The 23171-nt window shown below is 44.7% G+C and overlaps 1 protein-coding gene across 2 annotated transcripts in view; it reads right to left on the bottom strand.

Annotated features, from left to right (window-relative positions):
- The window catches only part of MYOT (myotilin), an 83511-nt gene that overhangs the window by 57539 nt on the left and 2801 nt on the right, over positions 1-23171 (bottom strand). Inside the window, exons 2-5 of one of the 2 annotated variants that reach the window (XM_033927402.1) lie at positions 11437-11489; positions 8941-9067; positions 3620-3679; positions 1679-1820 (exon numbers count right to left, since the gene is read on the bottom strand). In XM_033927402.1, coding sequence (XP_033783293.1) covers positions 1679-1820; positions 3620-3679; positions 8941-9067; positions 11437-11444 — 337 coding nt within the window. In that variant the 5' untranslated portion in view covers positions 11445-11489. Of the gene's footprint in view, positions 1-1678; positions 1821-3619; positions 3680-8940; positions 9068-11436; positions 11495-23171 lie in introns of those variants that run through there. The other variant, XM_033927403.1, reaches the window with a different exon arrangement.

The raw sequence follows: 23171 nt of genomic DNA, 5'->3' as shown, positions 1-23171 counted from the left end.
GCGGCAAGCATGCTCAGACCATCTTCTTTGTCTGTAGATGGTCTGCGCATGCTTACAGAGCTGGGAGCAGGTCAGGGCGGCGAAAGGAGAGTCGGGACGGCAGAAGGAGATTTAAATTCATGGAGCAGCATGCGCGGTATACGCGTGTGCGCAGTATATAATAATTTTCTTTACATAAATTTAGGTTTCCTGCGCGCTATACCCGTGTGCGCGTTTTACACGGGTGCGCGGTATATGCGTGAAAATACGGTACAAGTCCCCATTCCCTGTCCCTCTTGTTGATCGTTAACTGGACCCTTCTAAATAAAGACATTATTTTCAACCTAAAAGTACTTATTTCCTGTGCTGTAATTTTGAGGGTTTTGTGTTGTTTCGTATAGTCTAAGCATGGTAGAATATACTTTTCCTCCAGGAGAACTTTTTGATTGTATCTTATTTTCTGCTTTTAAGTAAAGCCGGAATCATTTCTTGGCTATTATAAAAACAATGTATCTTGGTCATGTTGAGTGGACAACTGTTGCATTTGTAGTTATTTATTTTTCTAGAAGATAATGGTGGTTTGGAGCTATTTGCTGAAGGTGTTTTATAGTCATTTTCTGAGTATGCATGCCAGAAAATATTATCAAATAGATCCTCTGGGACTATTCTAAGACACCAACAGCTTTGATGGTTATCAATTGATTGAAGAGATGAATGATAGATTAGAAATGAAAAGAAAAATAGAACTGTCCATTCTGTCCAAGCAATTCCCAGCAGGGGGCATAAGACCGAAGGAGGCAAGATGGCCCATCACCTCCAGAACAAATGAAGAAGAACAGCCAAGATCTTCAGGTATTAGCAGCAGCACCAGAAAGGAAAATCGGAACAGAATCCTTTCTCCTCCCTTCCCAGGATCTTCTTCTATGTAGGGAGAGGCATTGCAGCACCTCTAAGCATGCCACCATGTTGATTATCCAATCCCATTGCTGCTGCTGTGGGTTCCAGGGCTGGCCAAAGGAGATGAATTATGTAAGCAGAAGTGCCTCTGAAGGGGGGGAGGGAGGGAGCAGGGAATGAAGGGAGAGACCCTAGGAAGGAGCCATGGGAGCAGGGTACACTAGATAGAGTTTGAGCCCGCCGGGACATATAGGGAAATATGATAAAGTACCTGAATGTAAACCACTTAGGATATAAGTGGTATATAAATGATTAAATAAATAAAAAAAATTTAAAAAAAATACAGTGAAATGTCAGCACCCTGACTGCTGCTACTCTTGGGTTAGCCTATGAGCTTCTATGCCCTTAAACTCTATCCATATCTTAAAGGCATATGAGCTTGTGGGACTGGGTGTAAATGTTGAAAGGGGGGGGGGCAAACCCCAACTCTCAATGCTTTTCCAGTATTGGAAGAAGACCCCCGATCTCCAAGAAGAAGCTATGGGTGGGGCCCTTCTGAGATTTTGGAAGTAGATCATGCACCCCTACTTTCATGCCTGAGCTAAAATGGATGACTTGTGCAGACATGGTGGATGTCTTTCGATTTGAATTTTCTTGGTTTACAAAACCAAGTTTAGTGGTCCACAGGTTGCCCCTTACAGGCCTTAATGTTCCAATTTTCTAATGCTAAATGAATTACATCTCATGCTTCCATTTCAATGGCTGTGAAAAAAAGTAAGAGAGACAGTGTATCATTACATACTTTTTCGCAGAATTCGGAAATCTGCAGAATCCATGATGGGATCACATTCTCTGTACCACTGAATTTGAAGAGGGGGTGTTGCCCGTATGCGACATTCAAATACGACTAATTGACCTTTGGTAGTTGTAATATTTTGTAGATTCTGAAGGAAGAAATATATGCTAATTATTAAACCAGTACAAGATATCAATCAAGTTAAATCTGAGAGTGTGGCACAGTGGTTAAGAGCTACAGCCTCAGCACCCTGAGGTAGTGGGTTCAAAGCCCATGCTGCTCCTTGTGACCCTGGGCAAGTCACTTACCGGTACTCCCCCCATTGCCCCAAGTACATTAGATAGATTGTGAGCCCACCGGGAAAGACAGGGGAAAATGCTTGAGTACCTGAATAAATGCATGTAAACCGCTCTGAGCTCCCTGGGAGAACGGTATAGAAAATTGAATCCTATATAATAAAAGGCTAGCCGCGCATGCGCACTCCTATTTGCGTGCTTCCGAGATCAGTAGGTCTGTGGCTGCAGGAGTGCGCATGCACGATAATACGTCACCAGCCACCGATCGCTTCAAGCCAGGACTGCAGATCTCCGTTCCTCCAGCGGGGGGGGGGGGTGGGGGGGTCTGGGAGGAGAGGGATCGCGGCCGCTCAGCACCCCCACCGAGGAGCCCAGCAACTTTCCGCTGCCCGGGACCCGAGTCCTTTGCCGCCCCCCCCCTTCCCTTCCCGCGGGCCCGACTGGCAATTTAAGCAGCGTGTGCAGGGACGTGCCAGAGTAAATCAGGGCAGTAGAAGGACCCAAAGCAGCGTGTGAAGACTGCTGCGCACGCTGCTTGAATCGCCATGTGTAGTTGGGCCCGTGGGAAGGGAAGGGGGGGCGGCAAAGGACTCGGGACCGCGTTTGTAGTCGGGACCGCAGGAAGGGAAAGGGGGGTAGAGGAAACGCTAATGCTGCTGCACAGGGAACTGGTGTGGGGGGAGGGAAATGGAGGGGGAGGAAATACTGCTTTGGACAGACAGACAGAGGGAGGAAGGGAGACAGAAAGAAAAGAAGAAAGACAGGGGCAGGGAGATACACAGAAAGACAGACAGACAAAGGGGGCCAGGGACAGAGACAGACAGAAAGAAAGACAGCGGGAGTCGCGTCAGGAGGGGTGCGGGATGCAGCAGAGGGAACATTTCCAATGGCTGCAACTGGGCGGCTGTCGGGAACCTCTGATCAGGGGTAGAGCAAGGTAAGTGTATCATAGGGATAAGAAGGAAGAGGGGGGGGGATAAAAAGGAAGGGACGCCTACTGCTGGACAGGGGGAGAAGGAAAGAGATGCTGATGGACAGGGGGGTGAAGAAAAAGGAACGGATGCTTAATGTTGGACAGGGGAAGAAGGAAAGAGGTGCTGCTGGATGGGGGGAAGTAAAACAAAGGAAGAAAGGCTGCTGCTGCATAAGGAGAGCAGTGAAGGGGTAGTGGTGGACACAGGGGAGGTAAAAGGAAGGGACAATGGAAAGGGGGAGAAGGCAAGGGTTGGTGATGGACAGCCAAGGAAAAAGAAAGACAGAAAGAAAGAAAGCGGCTAAGGAGAGAGAGAGAAAGAAATAAAGACACACACACACATATATTCTAGCACCCGTTAATGTAACGGGCTATAAGACTAGTAAATAAATAAAATAAATTATTATAAGGAGCTGCTGAAAAGTTCTCAGCCCAACCAACAAAGTTGGGGCAGTCTCCAGCGAGGGCTATACCCCTTAGTCCAGCAATTTTTCCACTTTTTTCATTCCGTATTTTTATGACAGAACAAAAAAAAAGTGGAAAATCGCTGGACTAAGGGGTATAGCCCTCGCTGGAGACTGCCCCAACTTTGTTGGTTGGGCTGAGAACTTTTCAGCGGCCCCTCATATATACGTACTGGACCTATAGAAAAGACAATCGGTAGTGGCAGTGACCTACCTTTGTAAAACAAGGTGCTGCACCATATGGATATCCAGAAGAACTCCCAAGACTGTGAATCTAAGGAAGAAAGCAGATTTATAAACGTTTTGAGGAGGTTAGCAGGACGTGGCAGGCTGTGGCTGTGCCGTGGTTGCTCTGGGCTGCCTTGAGTTTATCTATTAGGATTTACTGCATTTACCGCCTTTTTGATGAAATTTACTCAAGGCAGTGTAGAGCAAGAATAAGCCAAATATAAGCATTAGGCAATTACAGTGGTAAAAAGATTCAAATTTTAGTTTCCCTCCTTCACTTGGTTTGAGGACTTTGTTTACGTTAAATAACACCTTTTGATTTACTCTGTTTAACCCAATAGAAAGCTGAATTTATTAATTTGTATTATTACCTTTTTGATTTATTTTGTTTATCTCAATAGTATATTGGATGTATTAGTATCGAAATATTTCCTTTTAAGCACAATTCTGTACTTAATTAAAAATTAAATAAAGAATTTAAAAAAAAAGATTCAAATTACAATACAAAGTATGGCATAATACACTGCATTACAATGTCAACACAATATGTGATAAAACATTTTAATAGACAGCATAGGAAGTAAGCAATGATGTTAATTGACGATTGTCAGTGCCTTTTATACCAAATAGAGGACAAAGGGATTGAGGGGTACAGATAGGAGTAGAGGTAGGTTATAGGGATAGGAGTAGAGGTAGATTATAGGGATAGGAGTAGAGGTAGATTATAGGGATAGGAGTAGAGGTAGGTTATAGGGATAGGAGTAGAGGTAGGTTATAGGGATAGGAGTAGAGGTAGGTTATAGGGATAGGAGTAGAGGTAGATTATAGGGATAGGAGTAGAGGTAGATTATAGGGATAGGAGTAGAGGTAGGTTATAGGGATAGGAGTAGAGGTAGATTATAGGGATAGGAGTAGAGGTAGGTTATAGGGATAGGAGTAGAGGTAGATTATAGGGATAGGAGTAGAGGTAGGTTATAGGGATAGGAGTAGAGGTAGATTATAGGGATAGGAGTAGAGGTAGGTTATAGGGATAGGAGTAGAGGTAGATTATAGGGATAGGAGTAGAGGTAGGTTATAGGGATAGGAGTAGAGGTAGATTATAGGGATAGGAGTAGAGGTAGATTATAGGGATAGGAGTAGAGGTAGGTTATAGGGATAGGAGTAGAGGTAGGTTATAGGGATAGGAGTAGAGGTAGATTATAGGGATAGGAGTAGAGGTAGGTCGGGGGTCGGCAACCTGCGGCTCCAGAGCCGCATGCGGCTCTTTTCCACCTTTGCTGCGGCTCCGGTAGTGTGTCACGCAGGCATGCAGCTTAAGTCCAGCGTCGCGGCGGGAAATAGCCATGCTGAGCAGTGAGCTCAGCACATACACAGATGAAAGCCTTGCTTGCTGATTGGTCCGGCGGCCCCGCCCCGCCGTGCCGCCGGACCAATCAGCAAGCAAGGCTTTCATCTGTGTAGTGCTGAGCTCACTGCTCAGCATGGCTATTTCCCCCGCGACGCTGGACTTGTAAGGTGCCTGAAAAAGAAATCATCCTGGCCGGGGTCGGTGTCATGCTCCGGAGATCTACAGCCTTCCTATCTCCCTCTCCCTTCTACCTGCTTCCGGCCACATCCCCTGCTCCGCGGCTCTCTTTGGCAACTCAGCAGCAGCAATCGACACAAGCTTCTGACGTCGGGGCCTACCCTCTGCGAGTCCCGCTTGTTTCAACTTCCTTTTTCAACTTCCTTTTTCCACAAAGGCGGGACTCGTAGAGGGAAGGCCTCGATGTCGGCAGCTTGTCTTGATCACTGCTGCTGACGAGTTGCTGAAGAGAGCCGCGGAGCAGGGGGGTGTTGCCAGGTGCAGGTAGAAGGGAGAGGGCCAGATGCAGGACTCGTGGGTGAGGGAGGAGAAGAGAGAGAGAAAGAGAGAGGGGAGGGAAACAAAAGGAAATCTTTCATACTGGGCTGGGCCGGAGTGGAGGGAGGGTGGAAAGATTCTAGCTACAGGGTGCAGTAACAAAGGAAAAAGGGGGAAAGCTGAAAATGGAGATAGTGACACAAAGAAGAGAAAGGGTAAGCAGGACCTACTGAATAAGGATAGAGATACAGAGGGGACATGAAGAGGAGGTGAAATAGAGACATAGAAGTAATGCTGAAAAAGTGTGTGGGGGGAGATAAAGACATTGAAAGGGCAAATGGTGAACATGGCGTAAAGATAAGGACAGAGACAAATGAAGATTCTGAAAAAGTGGTGAGATAGGGATATAGGTGAGATGGACACAAAGAAGGGTGATGCTGGAAAATAGGTGGAATGGTAATTCTGACAGACACAGAAGGGAAATGCTGGATCAAGGAGAGATGGGGCTCAGGCTGGATGGAATGAGGAGAAATGCTTTGTTGGCCCGGAACTTCCTCTCCTACGTCAGAATTGACGTCAGGGAGCGGAATGCTGGTCAGCGCAACACTTCTGCAGGGAAAGCTTGGGACGGCGGTGGCTTGGGGGCTGTTCCCCGATTGCGGTGGCAGCAAACCGAGTGGCTTGGGGGACGGCACGGAGACAGAAAGAAGGGGGAACAGGGAGACAGAAAGAAAAAGTTGGGGGAGAGAATGAGGTCTGGAGGAGAGGAAACATACAGGAGGCTGAAAGAAAGGAAGAAAGATTGGATGCACAGTCAGAAGAAGAAAGTGCAACCAGAGACTCATGAAATCACCAAATAGCAAAGGTAGGAAAAATGATTTTATTTTCAATTTAGTGATCCTGTATATAGCATTAAGATAAGAAACAATATATGCAGCGTTAGATTTGTTTTATAATGGTTTTGCGGCTCCAAGTTTTTTTTTCTTTTCGAAAATGGGTCCAAGTGGCTCTTTATGTCTTAAAGGTTGCAGACCCCTGAGGTAGGTTATAGGGATAGGAGTAGAGGTAGGTTATAGAAATAGTCAGGAACCACATCTCAGGCAATAGGCCTGATGGGCCGCCGCGGGAGCGGACCGCTGAGCGAGATGGACCTCTGGTCTGCCTCAGCGGAGGCAACTTCTTTTGTTCTTATGTTCTTAATCAATTACGCTGTGTGCACAAGTTGGCAAATTTGCACGCGCAACTTAAAGGCATAACGCACAGAATTCGGGGGTGAGTGCGCTAACGTGAATGCGCTGGCTGATTAACTCTTCCGCCCCCCCTTCAACAGGCACTAACAGGAAAAATACCACAAAATACTTGAACATATTTTATGGCAGCCTGCGTTTCACATGCTAAGTACACAATAGGGCTTTTGTCCTTTAGAAAAGAAAAGCCCTGTGGGGACAGAAAAATACGTAGTGTACTTGAATGTAAGCCACTTTGAGCTAGGGTTTCCAGTCGTCCGGATTTCCCCAGACATGTCCTCGTTTTGAAAAGCTTCCTCAAAAATCGCGTCGGACAGGAGGACATCCATGCGTGCGCGCGACGTCATCGCATGGCGTCCATACATGCACGGATGTGCTCCTGCCCAACGAGAGCAGGCAGTGGGGGCCAGGGCTAGTGCGGGATTAGGGGCGGGGATGGGATGGAACTGGGCAGGCCTGGGGGGGCGGGTCTAGGGGTTCCGGATTTTACTAAAGTAAAATCTAGTAACTATTTTGAGCTACTACTGGAGAATGCATGAGCCAGATTCTAATAAACAAATAACTTGGATATTTTCCTGTGCCAGGAGAGGCTTGTCTTTGAGGCAACAAAGAGTTAAAGGATAGGTGCCCATAGTCACACAGGACCCAAGGGGAATCTCAACCTTCCTTGCCCGCTGCTCCAACCATTGGGTCGCTCCCCCTCTCCTGTGTCACGTCCTTCTTTTTTGATAAGCACCGGTCACTTTGCTTGACCTTGTTCATTGCTTGGCAGGTGTCCCCAATTGCCTCATGGTTTCTGTCAATCTTCTCTCATATATCTTTTGCAACTTGTGGGGCTGGTTTTGTTTTGCCTTATAATAATACAGGAAACGTTTGATTTTGAATTAAATATACCATAAATAAATACCAAAAGCCTTTCTCCCTCCCCCCCCCTTCCCCAGTGCTGCTTTCCCATCTAGCCAGCTCTTAAGCCCCCAATAGCTTGAATTTCTTGTCCCAGGGCCAAGCAAAGCAGCTGTCCCTCCAGGATCGTGCCTGTCACTTGTGAGAAGCGCTAATCTACCACGAATAGTAAGTTATTTCTAACCTGAGCAACTTACGCTGATTGCCTTTATTTAGTATTTCTAGGAATACGAGGGACCGCCGAAAAGTTCTCAGCCCCACCAACAAAGTTGGGGCAGTCTCCATCGAGGGCTCTACACTTAATCCATTGATTTTCCAAAGAAACATAAAAACATGATGGCCCATCCAGTCTGCCCATTCACAGTAACTATTATCTCTGCCTCTCTCTAAGAGATCCCACGTGCCTATCCCAGGCTTTCTTGAATTCAGACACAGTCTCTTGTCTCCACCACCTCTTCCGGGAGACTGTTCCACCCATCTACCACCCTTTCTGTAAAAAAGTATTTCCTTAGATTACTCCGGAGCCTCTCACCTCTTAACTTCATTCTATGCCCTCTCATTCCAGAGCTTCCTTTCAAATGAAAGAGACTCGACTCATGCGCGTTTACATCACGGAGGTATTTAAACCTCTCTATCATATCTCCCCTCTCCCGCCTTTCCTCCAAAATATACATATTGAGATCTTTAAATCTATCCCCACATACCTCATGACGAAGACCACACACTATTTTAGTAACCTTCCTCCATCATTTTTATATCTTTTTGAAGGTGCAGCTTCCAGAATTGTACACGATATTCTAAATGAGATCTCACCAAAGTCTTATACAGGGGCATCAATACCTCTTTTTTCCTACTGGCCATACCTCTCCCTATGCACCCTAGCATCCTTCTAGCTTTCACAGTCACCTTTTCAACCTGCTTGGTCACCTTAAGATCATCACAAACTATCACACCCAAGTCCCTCTCCTCTTTCGTGCACAAAAGTTCTTCACCCCCTAAACTGTACCGTTCCCTCGAGTTTTTGCAGCCCAAATGCATGACCTTGCATTAAATTTTAGCTGCCAAGTTTCAGACCATTCCTCAAGCTTCAACAATTTTTTTTGTTGTTGTTGTTTCGTCAGAAAAAATATGGAACAAAAAAAAGTGGAAAATTGCTGGACTACTTGTTTAGTCTTCGATGGAGACTGCCCCAACTTTGTTGGTTGGTTTGAGAACTTTTCAGCGGCCCCTCTTAAAGGCAACAACCCCAATGCAAATTTTAAAAAGTAACAAAGACGTTCATCTGGTTTCAGAAGGACAGACATTGTAACATACTCTGCGATAGTCATGGGATAATGGCTGAACCAAGGTAGAGGAGCTCTGCCGAGCTGCACTGCTTCTAGAAGTTTCCTTGACTGGTGAACCAATGGTCAGGGAAATGCTGGTAGTTTTTCTATGTAGCCTGAGAAAAGAAAATGGAATTGGATTGAAACAGTGGAGTGATAAGCCTCTGTAGCTCTCTAGGTATGAAAGGTAAAATGTTTTATGCACTCAGTCAAATCGTTCATTTGAAGCAATTACTTAAGAATACCTAATCACTATTCAGTGTATTATAAGTTGCTTTGGGTAAATCTCTTCACGAAAAATAAATAAATAAATTATGGAGTTTCATAAACAGTTTGGTCAATATTTTAAGTGATTTAAGCAGCAGCGGAAGCTCCGGTTCACTTAACTGGGCAATGCCTCTGAATATCAGCTCTGGGTGGCCATGTTTGAAATGGGCAGGGCAAGGGTGGCACAAGGGGCAGATCTGGGGAGGAGCCAGGAGTTATGTGGGTGCCTGTTCCTGCACAGCTAACTGAGTGAATCTGAAACCGCTTTTGAGCAGTCCTAAATCTGCCTGGTTAGAGATGTGGTTAGCAGTAAATATCGTCCAGTACCTGCACCAAAATAAAGAAGTGCCTCCCACTCCCAATGCTCCATCCATGATCCCCCCCTATCCATTTCATCAGGTTAGACCCCCCCCCCTTCTCCACCTGCCAAGATCTACACCCCATCCCACCCCTCTACAGGTCCAGATCCCACTTCCTCACCCCCAAAACAAGGCTAGACTCTCCCGCCCACCCCCGGCAAGACTAGACCCCCCCCCCCCTTCAAATCAGGATAGACCCTCTCCCAGGCTTATTGACATTTCTGGCAGTCCAACAGTAAGATGGGAGCAGGAGCAAACCTCACTCACTCCTGCCTCTAGCAGCCTGCCTCAGCAAAATGGCTGTCCCAACCTCTAGAAAGGTTGGATATACACTGTCTGAGAGTGTGTAAAATTCAAAGTGCAGGTCTGAACATCCGTTCTCAATGGAGGAAAAAAGCCTCAGACAAGGGCCCTCCCACCTCCGCAATGGTGGAATAAAGGTGGTAGAGCGTTCACCTCACTGGCTTAAAAAAACCTCCTTAAACTAAAAGAACACTGCACTATTTTCGAATGTAATGAATGTACTGGGTGATAGATGAAAAAAAAACCACCTTATCAACTTAACTTGGCTTGAATGATCGGTACACCGACGGTGGCCAGCGTTTCCCTTTTCAGCTACCTCAGGGTGTAACGTCTCCGATCAAAACTTCTGAACGGACGCTGAATGCGTCTCAAAACATCCAAAGGAGGTGTGGAGGTGGGAGGGCCCTTGTCTGAGCCTTTTTCCTCCATTGAGAACGGATGTTCAGACCTGCACTTTGAATTTTACACACTCTCAGACAGTGTACATCCGACCTTTGTGGAAGTGTTTTTTCATTATAGTTGGTTTTCCACAGTATCTGAGTTGTTTGTCCCAACCTCTAGGCCAGTTAAGTTGCTTATTCAATGCTGCTGAATCCCACCATTAACTGCTAAAGCTATGGCCAGTGATTTTTGTGGGCAGCACAGAAGCAGAGTCGGCACTTATGAAGTTAAGTACCTCCGGAGCAGTGGTTCTCAACCCAGTCCTCAGAACACACCCCGTCAGGTTTTCAGGATACCCAGAATGAATATGCATGAGATAGATTTGCATACAATGGAGATGGTGCATGCAAATTTATCTCATGCATATTCATTGTGGGATTCCTGAAACCCTGATCGGCTTGGTGTGTCCCGAGGACTGGTTTGAGAACTTCTGCCCTAGAGCAATGACCTTGAGTAGGGTTACCAGATGCCTGGGGAAACCCGGACATGTCCTCTTTGTAGGTTGGACACCCCTGGTTAGGGCCTCACATCACAAGGAAAACCATTAAACCTAAAATTTACTTCCTATTTAATCAAAGGGGGGGGGGGGGAGTCCAGTTTAGTAGCTACAAGTACATATAAATCCAACCCTGAAGGTATTAACCCATAGTAGGAAGTGCTTTGTCTTATCATATCTCTATAAAGCCCTGGTCCAAGGTTACTTCAGAGTCATACTTTTCAAAAACACATTTCAGCATTCAAAACCATCATGACCTTTTTAAATCCCCCCAAACTCAATAGAAGCAAAAAGCCAGAGATTTTATAACCTGGGGGCTGCTGGCAGGGTGGTGATACTCCAAGATAGTGGAAGAGCTCATAAAATTCAAGTACTTGGCTTCACTCGGTCCCTAATCATGCTGAGCTAAAGTGTTATCTCTCTGTGCCACCGTTCCCATCCTCGCACGGGTAAATGTCGGCCATGATGGGTATTGTTGCTGGTGAATAGGACAGAAAAGGTGACTTATTTCTGTCTCTACAGGTTGCTGATGATAACAGAATGCAGTGCTGCGGGATTGCAATTTGGCTACTCTTACAAGGCAAATGTGTAAGTCAAAAAGAGAAGTTTCTCTACTCACTGTGACATGTCGGTGGCTCATCGATGCAATAACTTGAGCTTTCTTGAGTTAAGCTGTGCAAGACACAAACGACTCCCTGTTAAATCTGTAAAAGAATCTTTATCTGTGAATTGATTAGTAAAATTAATTAAATATCCAACACAATCGTACAAAAAAAAAAAAAATTACAGTTCCGCTAGGATGGATCACTTAGGGCTCCTTTTACGACGGGGCGCTAGCGTTTTTAGTGCACGCACCGGATTAGCGTGCGTTCCCCGAAAAACTACCGCCTGCTCAAGAGGAGGCGGTAGTAGCAATTTAGCGCACATTATTCCGTACGTTAAGGCCGTAACGCACCTTTGTAAAAGGAGCCCTTACTCTCAGAAATCATGCACTTTCTTCATAATTCAATGATAGATGCTAACGGCATATCAAGGTTCAAGGATCCTTAGGCAAAATCTCTATTGTAGCCATTAACGTTTAATGAGAATAAAAGAAAAGATTCAAAGCAGTGGATAGTGGAGGATTAACTGGCATGCCCAGAGTCACAAGGAGCAGCACTGGGATTTAATCCCACACAACCTCGGAGTGCAGCGGCAACAGCGCCATCACTAGGCCACAGAATATGGTATCCTGAGTGTATATTAGTTTTTTCTAAAAAAAACAGAAGCGGGAAAATAGGAAATGTTGCTGCCACCGGTGGCACAAAAAATGAAAGTGGCTTTCACGGCTATTCACTGCTGATTCCAGTTTTTATCCATCAGGTTTTCTTGTATTGACACATTCTAGGACCCCTGAGGAAGGAGCGTTTCTTTGAAACACGGACCGTGTCGGGTCCGCTCATATCAGTCCTTTTGGATACAAACTGTTTTAGGATCAGATTTTTATTTTTATGATTGTTTATTAAAGACTTGGCATCCAGTACGCTATTACTGCTATTTTTGTTCTTCTATTGGCTAGGGGCAAGCATTTGCGTTAGAGAATGACACGGTGACAAAATTCACCACCGTTCCCGTCCCCACGGATAACCGCGGGAAACCATCTTCATGTCATTCTTTAAGGAGAGAGGGAAGAATCAGAGTATGAATGGCCACAACCACTGACCCGCAAGCTTTGCTTTGAAGAATGCTGGTGTAGAAGGACTGAGGTTGAAATAGACACTCTCTGGTATCCAGAGCAGATATTGTGATGTCATAATGCCTCATTCCACCAGTGCCTAAGAGCCAATCACATCAATGATGTCACAATGGCTTCATTATCCTTGGCTCACATAAGAATCAGAGTATGAATGGCCACAACCACTGACCCGCAAGCTTTGCTCTGAAGAATGCTGGTGTAGAAGGATTGAGGTTGAAATAGACACTAGAAAATGACATGGGATTATTTCCCGCGGTTATCCGCGGGGACGGGAACAGTGATGAATTTTGTCACCATGTCATTCTCTAATTGGCAACCAAAACAAGTGCAAACATTAACAGTAAATAAATTCCTAAGCTACAACAATTTTTGCCCTCCATGTCAGCTAGGTCCTGGAGATGGCATGTACCTCCCTGCTCCATTTCTGGGTCACCTGACCCAATGGCATCCACCCCCAGAGCTTACTGCCAGATAGCCGCTCATCGCTGGATGAGCCCAGTACCCGGTAGCTTGGGATCACCACTACGATGGCAACCCAAGCCCCATAGTGCTCCAGACCACAACCTTCCAAGAAGGGGCAGGGGGGAGGGAAAGCTGCCTCTGAAGAGCAGGAAAAGATCCTGATCCTTAGAGGTCCCAACTCTTAAACCCCCCTCCCAGGATCCTTAGCACCTGCTCCCCCAGCCAATCATTTTGAACTCCTGCCTAACCTATCAGCCTCCCTTTGCCTTCCTCCAGCCAAACACAACCCCCTCCCACGTGGCAATTGACCTTCCGAGGAAGGTCTCAACAGGCGTCGAAGCGAGCCTTCCGGCTACGTAGTATTGTTGCTCATCAAGACCAGCTTTTGGGCTTTTATTTACATGTGTAACTGAGTGCACTGCACATGCTCCGCCCAGATGTCTAGCCTCAAACTATGCATCCTTTAGGGACTAGGGCATGGCTGGCATATTGACATTTAAGTGTTCATATACACACAAACATCTGTATGTCGGTATTTTGGATTGTGATGAAATCTAATAAAAGCTAGTGGGGGAGAGTATGGCGCAGTGGTTAAAGCTACAGCCTCAGCACCCTGGGGTTGTGGGTTCCAAACCCACGCTGCTCCTTGTGACCCTGGGCAAGTCACTTAATCCCCCATTGCCTTAAGTACAGTAGATAGATTGTGAGTCCGCCCGGACAGACAGGAAAAAATGCTTGAGTACCTGAATAAATTAATGTAAACCGTCCTGAGCTCCCTTGGGAGAACGGTATAGAAAATTGAATAAACAAATAAATATGTTTGGGGGGATTTTTTTTATTGTATTCTATTTTTATGATGTGGTGTTATTGTCAATATTTTGTTATTAGTTTATTCTAGAAACATAGAAACATAGAAAATGACGGCAGAAAAGGGCCACGGCCCATCTAGTCTGCCCACCCTAATGGCCCACCCCCTAACTACCTCCATGAAGAGATCCCACATGCCAAATAGAAACATAGAACATGACGGCAGAAAAGGGCCACGGCCACGGCCATTCTGAACTGTTTTGATGCTTTTTCCTGTGTAATGTGGTATACCAAGTTAAGAAATCAAATCAAACCACTATAATAATAATAATAATAACTTTATTTTCGTATACCGCCATACCCAAGGAGTTCTAGGCGGTTCACATTTGTTTATCAAAAAAAATTACAAGTGGTTTAAAACAATTGAACAATATTAGGAGCAAGGAAGTAGTTGAGGTTAGAGAGAGAGGGGAGAGTGTAGGTCAGGGGGGGGATAGAGGTGGGTAGGCTGGGAAGAGAGGTAGAAGGGGGCAGGAGGAGATTGTTGTTCATTGGAGAGGGGTGTTAGGTGTCTTGTCCATGGAATAGGTGAGTTTTGAGAGATTTTCTAAACCCGAGGTAGGTGGGGGCCTCAAGGACAATTTGGGTTCAATTTGGCAGCCTGGAAGCCTGGACGTCTTTCCCTCACCCATTTACCCTCTGGTCTAGATGTTATGATTGCATTGAATTTAAATGGTCATTCCCTTTGTGCTTTCCTTTTTATGTTTTGTTTTTATCATTGTTGTCTTTAAATGATTCCTCCTTCTCTTTTTAGAATTTTATTAACCATGTTAATATATCTTTATATGAGTTGTGTAATATCAGAAAGTAAACTGAACCTGAACCATTTTTAAATGTCACTGTTTCAAACTTTCCTCCGTTTTTCTGTTACTTAATCTCCTCCCCGCCAAAAGAAAATTCTCTGTAGCGAGCATGACATGGTGTGTCCTATGTAGCCTAGAAAAGTTTTTGTGTCATCCTTATTTCAGGATTATGATGTCAAAGGACATACGTCATCAGGAGATTTCATGTCTCAATAAACTCACAAAGTTTACGTCCTTGGAAAAAACACACCAGCCTCGGGTTTGCCTTTGTGAATCCATCTAGCAACCAGTAGTCCCACGTAAATGGCAACCTTTACTTACTGTAACCCTAGAGCTTTGCGAAGAGGACGCAATTAGAACCAGCCAAATCAAGAGTCCTGGACCTTTGCAACCCAACACCCCAATGACTGTTAGGTACATCCAGATTGCACATGCAGCTTAGACAAACAACGACTACAACCCTGAAATGTCTGCAGGATTGCTCTTTGCCCGTTAACTATGTGAGTACAACAGAGAGGTTCTCTCGCCATGCCCCTCTAACCATAGGACAAAGAACTACTCGGGCTAATTTTAAAATGGCTTTCAAAAGTTAGGCACGAAGGGCTGGATTCTGTATAGGCCGCCCGGTCTCTGAAGCCGCCTAAGTGGCTTTTGAGAATCGCACAAGGGCATCCTGTATAGAATCCCGCCTAAGCCCACCTAACACCACGATTCTCTAACCGGCGTCCCACGTCACAGGTGCCGGTTAGAGAATCGAGCTGCCGCTGAGCTGATCGCGGCAAGTGAATTTCCCTGCTGCAATCAGTTTAGCAGCCGTGGCAGAAAACCCATCCCCCATGCATTCCCCCTCCCCCGCAAAGAGGGGATGCCCGGTCCCTCCTGCCAGAACCCTCAAAGCCACGCCACCCACCCCTGAATGTCTGCGGCAGGAGGAGTGCCCAATTTCTCCTACTGCCAGCTTCCCGGATGAGGATTCCGTATGGAACGCTGCTGCTCTTTGGGTTTTTGCCAGGTACCAGTGAACTGGATCGGTCACTGTGAAGACGGGATACTGGACTAGCTAGATGGATCATTGGTCTGACCCAGTAAGGCTATGCTTATGTGCATATGTCCTCTATCATCTCTGTGTTTTGTTTTGCATTTTGTGGTCTGTTTGCTTTGGTTTTTATTGTAGCTTTGGATTTTTTAATGGCAATTCTGCCTTTATGACAACAGATTCTGTATTGAAAGTTGCACTTGAATTTGAGCATTAAGTGCTCTGGAAGTGACTTGGCCAACGAGAGCAGTTCCTCTTGCTTTCCCAGTGCTGGGTCACCCAGAATGTAAGGGGAAGTCTTGGAATGTGATCTTCTTGGACAGCTGTGAAGATGGAGGCCCGCCTAACTGCTCCCAAGGGAGTGGGAGAGAAGGAAATGAATGACCACCAAAGTGCTGACAAGTCTGAGGTCTATAAAAAGTTAAATACCCTCACATCACCTCCTTTTCTCATCTTTATGCCATGTGTGCACTTTCGACTTTTAATTCTCATGTCAAAAAATTATGAGCTTTGTAGTTTGGGGGGGGGGGGGGCGGGTTCCTCATCAAAACCCTAAAAAACCAATTAAAACGATGTCTTGGAAATTGGAATTTTTCTTAAATTAAAAAACATAAAGTCAGATTACGCAAGATTCTAATTGGCATGAGAAGCATGTGACTGACACGGGTTTACTTTGTGTAAGCATAAACCCTTTTGAAGCTGAATCCCTGTCCATTAGTCCATGCAAGGCAGATGTACCTTTGCATCTGGCATGACTGTAATGCCCCCTACTGGACAAATTACTGAACTTCAGGAAACAGGTAAAGACTTGTTTGTTCTGTCAGGCTTTTGGAATATGAACTGTACATGTGATTTGAAGAATATCTGTTATAGATATGACTATACTGGTTTTATTGTGATGTGACTGTGTGTTTAAAAATTTTTATTGTTGCTTCTATGTATGTTTTAATGCACCTCGCCTAGAATTGTAGTTATTTTTGTGATTAATAAATATTTGAAAATAAAGAAGCCTGTATTCCAAACTGCACTCGAAAATGGATGCTGAAAAAATAGGTGCTAAAAGTACCCTATATGTAATACTGCTTATATGATATGTACTCCGAGTCAATTTCCAACTTAATTTAGTGCGGTTGACATAGGTTTTCCCTTGGGTCCTTCCGGAGTTTTGAGCGGGAGCTGTTTCTTTAAATTTTTGTAGTGACTAACATAGTTAAACGGAGGTAAGGACGATGACGCCATCTTGCTCAGAGGATTAGGGAGAGTCAGATGACGCTAGCGGCACTAGTAGATAATTTTGGGCTACCCTTTCTATATAATAATAATAACTTTATTTTTGTATACCTCAGTACCAGAATAGTTCAGAGCGGTTTACATGACAAGAGACTGTACATCTACAGCGAAATTTACAAATAAGTCAATCAATCAATATAACTTAGTGAGTCGGGAGCAGGCAAGAAGGAGATAGAGAGGTTATAAACAAGTCAATCGGCGTGGTTTATATAGCTATGTAATGAAGTTTTTTTAGGATAAGTTAGAGTAACATCGGCTAACAAATATATAAAGTAATTTTGAATGGTATGTTTTGTTCCAGGGAGTTCCATGGAAAAGCAATAGCGAAACATGTCGGACTCCATGCCTCCCAGGTCGTAACCATTGTTAGCAGTGAAGCTACAAACTAAGATAAGTTAAAATTAAATTTCTAAAGTAACCTGGTCCTAAAAAATGAAAGTTAGGGCTAATTGAAAATTCTTAATTTTTTAAAGCCGGTGACGATTTAACACCCGAGGTTCCCCGCTAAAAGAACATGGTTAAGCGGTGGAGGTGGTGTAAGTGAGACCTTTCTGGAAACGTCAATCGCTCCTCCTAAACTTACTTGCTCCACTTCATCACTGACGCTGAAACCGTGGATTGAAGACAAAGTTTTATTTTCTTTTTCTTTCCAGCTTATGATTTATCTTTAATCTTATCTATTGTTTTGCCTTTTGTCTTTGTTTTGTTCTATTTCTTTCATTTAAATTTCTCCAGAATTCTACTGCTCAACGGCTCCCCCTTCTGCTTCTATTCCTTTCTCTCCTCTCTTCTACCTTCCAAAGTATTTAGATCAATGCTGTCTTGTTAAAATGTTTATTTTATTTTTATTTTTCCTCTAACTCTACTTTTCACTTCTCTATTACCCTCCAGGTACTTTAGTTAGATTGTGAGCCTTCGGGACAGTAAGGGAATTTTTCAAGTACCTTTCTTATTTCTAATCTTAATGTATATTTTCTGTAAACCGCTTAGAACCTAACGGATGTAGCGGTATATAAGAAATAAATTACATTACATTACATTACCTTAAATGATACGGAAATGATAGATAAAGGTTGGAAACTGACTTGGAGTACATATCATATAAGCAGACTATCTTAAAGCTCCCGAGTATAAATTAATATACAAAACTGACCATCGTAGGAAGAACCCTATAAGGAATACAGCATAATGCCGATTCCTGCACTTCGCTTTAAGTGCCAGACTTCCACCTGCTGACACCGGGTGCAAATGCTGGCCTCAACCTTAGGTGCGCTGAGGTAGCATTCATTAATTATGCGTGCAACATTTTGGAACCCCCCTCCCTGACATGCTCACGCCCCTCTCAAGACCCTGTCCCCTTCTGAGTTACGCGCCAGCAGACATGGGCACCGCGCCTTATAGAACAGTGGGCAGCCAGACGCGCATGCGGATTTTAACAGTGGCAATTAACATCGACAGTTGCCCAATTATCGATGAGTATCGGGCGAGGTGCCCAGTTTTGGGCATGATATTTAGAATCTGAGGGCGTGTGTAATTTTACAGGTAGCCGTACACATAGGCGGAGTGTGGGTGGGACTCGTATGCACTTACCCCCCCCCCCTCTTTCATCAAGCTGCGCTGGAGGTTATAGCGCAGGCTGGTGAGGTAAGTGATCCGGCACGCTTAGGAAGTCTGCGAGCGTCGGCGCCTTTACCACACTGTCCCACACTAAAAACCCTTTAGCACTGCTTGATAACAGCTGGCCTTAGAGAATGCTAAACCTTACATTCGTATGTCCAAAAAGAAGGCGTGCACACCTGAATCTGCTGTATTGCTTGCATAAGTTCTCAAGGCTAAATGATAGGTGTGTATATTTGCCGTTACATTAATGTTCTATAGAGGAGAATGAGCACCTATAGTACATTTCTTTACACAGTAGGATCCTGTCCAGTGTCGGCTCTTCTTCTGACACCACTTCCTGGACCTGGACCTAGGAAGTGACGTCAGAGGAAGAGCCAACTCTGGCGTGAGCAGAAGGTTGGGCTTGCTGCTCGCTCCTTGAATGTTAAAAAGGTATGAGGTGGGGGGAAGGGAAGGGGTGCTTATGCATGGCAGGAGGGGGCAGGGAAGGAATGGATGGGGGTGGGGGGGGAGAAGAGGGTGGGGGAGGAGTGCCACTGCCCCGGGCACCCCTCACCCTCGCTATGCCATTGCACACTGAACTCTCTTCAGAGCATCTCAGTCAATATTGGCAGTAGAGAGCCATCCCAATGCTGGCACCTGGCTCAGGCTCAGTTATAGTGGTGACGGGACAAAAGCGCGCGAGACACCAGTGCGCCGACAATCGAGCGTAGACAATTCAGCACAAGACACCAGCGCGCCACGGGAAAACTTACTTTTAAAGAGCTCCAAAGCGGGGTATGAGTGCGGAACCCCCCCACACACACACTTTACTTCATATTGTTCATGCTGCCGTTGGGAGGGAGGTGTGGGGTGCAACCCCCCACATTATAGAGAAAACTGAACTGTTCCCCCAAAAATCAGAAAAAATTCCATTTTCTCTATAATGGAGGGTTCCAAATCCCCAACTCCCCCCCCCCCAACGGCAGCACGAACAGTATGAAGTAAAGCGTGGGGGCTTCCCCCACTCACACCCCGCTTCGGAGCTCTTTCAAAGTAAGTTTTCCCACGGCGCGCTGGTGTCTTGCACCGAATTGTCTGCGCGCTGGTGTCTTGCACACGAATGACTATGAACCGTTTTAGCATTGGTTTTGACATTGGTGTTGGCTTACTAAAGATGCCAAAGCAAGAAGACCCAATATTCCACAGAAAAAAGAGCAATCCAGAAAAGAACAAGCTGTGGAGAAACACAATGTTCTTGACGTTCCTTTATTTCTTCAAAATATCTTCAAACAATAATAGGAATATGTCCACATCAAACGTATAAGAGACTAACAGACCTGACACGGGCCGTGTTTCGGCTAACAAGCCTTTCTCAAGGGTCCAGTTGTAAAAATTCTGTTGGTATTGTGGAGTTGATTTCCCAATCGTGAAGATCCGATACGAAGAACGAGACAAGGGCTGAACGCTAAGCGTGCTGGAATCACGTAACCCCTCTTCTCGTAGACGCTCACTGGCCACCCATCTCTCACCACATAACATTCAAAATTTTACTTCTCACTCTTAAATCAAGACTAGAACATTCTCCGGCTTTCATTGCCAGATTACTTGGTTTCAATCACCACAATCTCCTCTTCCATCCCCTCAATGCATCAGATAGTTTATGACACTACACATAAATCCATTTTTTTCTTTTACAGCCCCCTCCTTATGGGATTCTAAGCCTCGTCGTCTTAGACAGGAAAACTCTATAATAGAGAATGACACGGGGACAAATTTTTTCCTGTCCTTGCGGGGACTCATTTTCCCGTCCCGTCCCTGCCCCATTCCTGCGAGCTCAGCACAAGCCTCAAACACTTTAAAATCATAAGTGTTCAAGGCTTGTGCGGTTAAGGCAGAGCTTACAAGAATGGAGTAGGGACAGGAACAGTGACAAAACTCGTGGGGACAGGGAAAATTCAGTTTCTGCGGGGACTGGGACAAATTTGTCCCTGTGTAATTCTCTACTGTATAACAAAGTTCAACTCAAACCTCAAATCATTATTGTTTAAAGATGTCTATTATGTAAGAGAAAAATAACTCAAGAAGAAATGTTTAAACTATTCCTCTTATCTCTTTCCTTTGTATTATATTGCATTTCCCATTATCCCTCCTGTTTCGAGCTGGTTAATTATCACATTCCCTGCAATTATCACTGTTTTTATTTTTCTATAAACCCAATTTTGATAGGCGGTATATCAAAAATGAAATAAACATGAAACTTGAAATAAGTTCAGGGTATCTTCACAGCTGCCAGGGCTTGGGGATTCCCACCAGCTGCCATAAAGGCACACTGCAGGCTGCAGTCAGAACATTGTACCCACCTCTATTGGCAGTAGGCCCACCCATCACTGTGGGACCAGCTTGGTTTATGCCAATTACTCCATCCCAGCACTATTCACGTAGTATAAAGACAGCCTGAAAGGTTTCAGAGGCGATATCCGGATAGTGCAGAGGTGGTTTGTAAGAATACATATGTGATGTACATGGCATAAATGTACATGAGTCGAGTCTCTTTCATTTGAAAGGAAGCTCTGGAATGAGAGAGAGCATAGGATGAAGTTAAGAGGTGATAGGCTCAGGAGTAAATTAAGGAGGTACTTTTTTACAGAAAGAACAGTCTCCCGGAAGAGGTGGTGGAGACAGAGACTGTGTCTGATTTCAAGAAAGCCTGGGATAGGCACATGGGATCTCTTAGCGAGATAGTGGTTTCTGCAGATGGGCAGACTGGATGGGCCATTTAGCCTTTATCTGCCATCATGTCAAAATGTTTCTATAACTATAAAGTTCTATGACATCACAATGCAGCTGTAAAGAGCCTTAGCCAATAGGAAGAGGAGAAGACAGTGGATGCTGCAGATGGGCCATTTGGCCTTTATCTGCCATCATGTTTCTAAAACCATAAAGTTCTGTGACATCACAATACAGCTGTAAAGAGCCTTAACCAATAGGGAGAGGAGGAGATAGTGGATGCTGTGGATGGACCATTTGACCCTTATCTGCCATCATGTCACAATGTTTTTATATAAATAGCCATCAAAAAGATATTCAAAAGAAAACCAAACCAGAGATTAATCAGATAAAGTCTCCTAATATTATTGGAGAAAAGACCTCAGTATTTTCCAGAGATTATTATCACCTGGAAAACTCTATGACAACTACACAGCTGCCATAGGAAAATACATCCTCGGTCGAAACAAACTCCATTTTTTATATCAATTTTCTATATCAATTTCTCAAAACTTATTCATATAGATTTTCTTATAGAAGTAGGAAACTAGCACTTATCTTGTTAAGAATGTTCTTTTCTCTGGTATGGGTAAAAATCTCGGCAGTATAATGCTGTACTCCCAGTGCTGCTGTTGCTGTAAAGCACGGGAGGAAAATAGACAAGGCCCTATTTTGCGTTATCGCTGCATCAAGGGAAATTATTGAAAAAAACGAGCTACTGCTTCAAAGATTCTCTATGGTTCTATAATCATAAAGTTCTATGACATCACAATAGGGAATGGAGGGAGATAGTGGATGCAGGGGATGGGCAGACTGGATGGGCCATTTGGCCTTTATCTGCCATCATGTTTCTAAAACCATAAAGTTCTATGACATCACAATACAGCTGTAAAGAGCCTTAGCCAATAGGGAGAGGAGGAGATAGTGGATGCTGTGGATGGGCCATTTGTCCTTTATCTGCCATCATGTTTCTATATTTCCTAAGTACTCTCTGGATAGGGCTTCTGAATATCCCAACGAGCAGCAGTTTATCTCGGTAGCAGGTACTTTTATCTGAATAAGTGCTTTTGAATATTGACCAATATGTATATATATATATATTTTTTTTTTTTTACATGAAAGGGATTAAAATGCTGTGGATATTTTGAAATACACTTGTTTGCTATAGATGCTTTTATGTAATGTCTCAGTTTCATGTGGCTACACTTTGGGGGCTTAGTTATTCCTGTTTTGTTAATTTGGAGTGACAGCTATGTGTGAGCGTATGTGTTTGCACACCGCAGGTCTCATTTGAAATGAAAGAGGTATGGTTTTGGGTTTTTTTTTTAAATGGATGACATATAAATAAAGGGTTTTTTTCTTCTTGGGTTTTGACATAAGGGCTAACTGGATATTTTCAGCAGCAACTAGTGAAGTGCTACTGAAAATGACCGATTAGCTTTGAACAGACCATTTATGTTGCTTTGAATATTGACCCGGCCACTTATAAAATACTGTAAATCAGTGTTCTTCAACCACCGGTCCATGGACCAGTGGCGGTCCACAGAAATTTCCTGCCGGTCCACAGGGCCAGCACGTGCATCAGGCCCAAAACAGTGTTCTTCAACCGCCGGTCCACGGTGCGATCGATGCGGCGTTATCTTCGAGCCAGCTCCCTCTTCCTAACCGATTCGGTGCACAAAGCCACGGGCAGTGGCTCCTACGGGCATCCTGCACCTGAACCGGAAGCCTTCTCTCTGATGTCGCAACGTCAGAGGGAAGGCTTCCAGATGAGGCACGGGACGTGCAAAGTG

The sequence above is a fragment of the Geotrypetes seraphini genome, chromosome 18 (genome assembly GCF_902459505.1).
Source record: "Geotrypetes seraphini chromosome 18, aGeoSer1.1, whole genome shotgun sequence".
Classification (NCBI taxonomy): Eukaryota; Metazoa; Chordata; class Amphibia; order Gymnophiona; family Dermophiidae; genus Geotrypetes; species Geotrypetes seraphini.
This window is presented reverse-complemented; position numbering and strand designations above follow the sequence as displayed.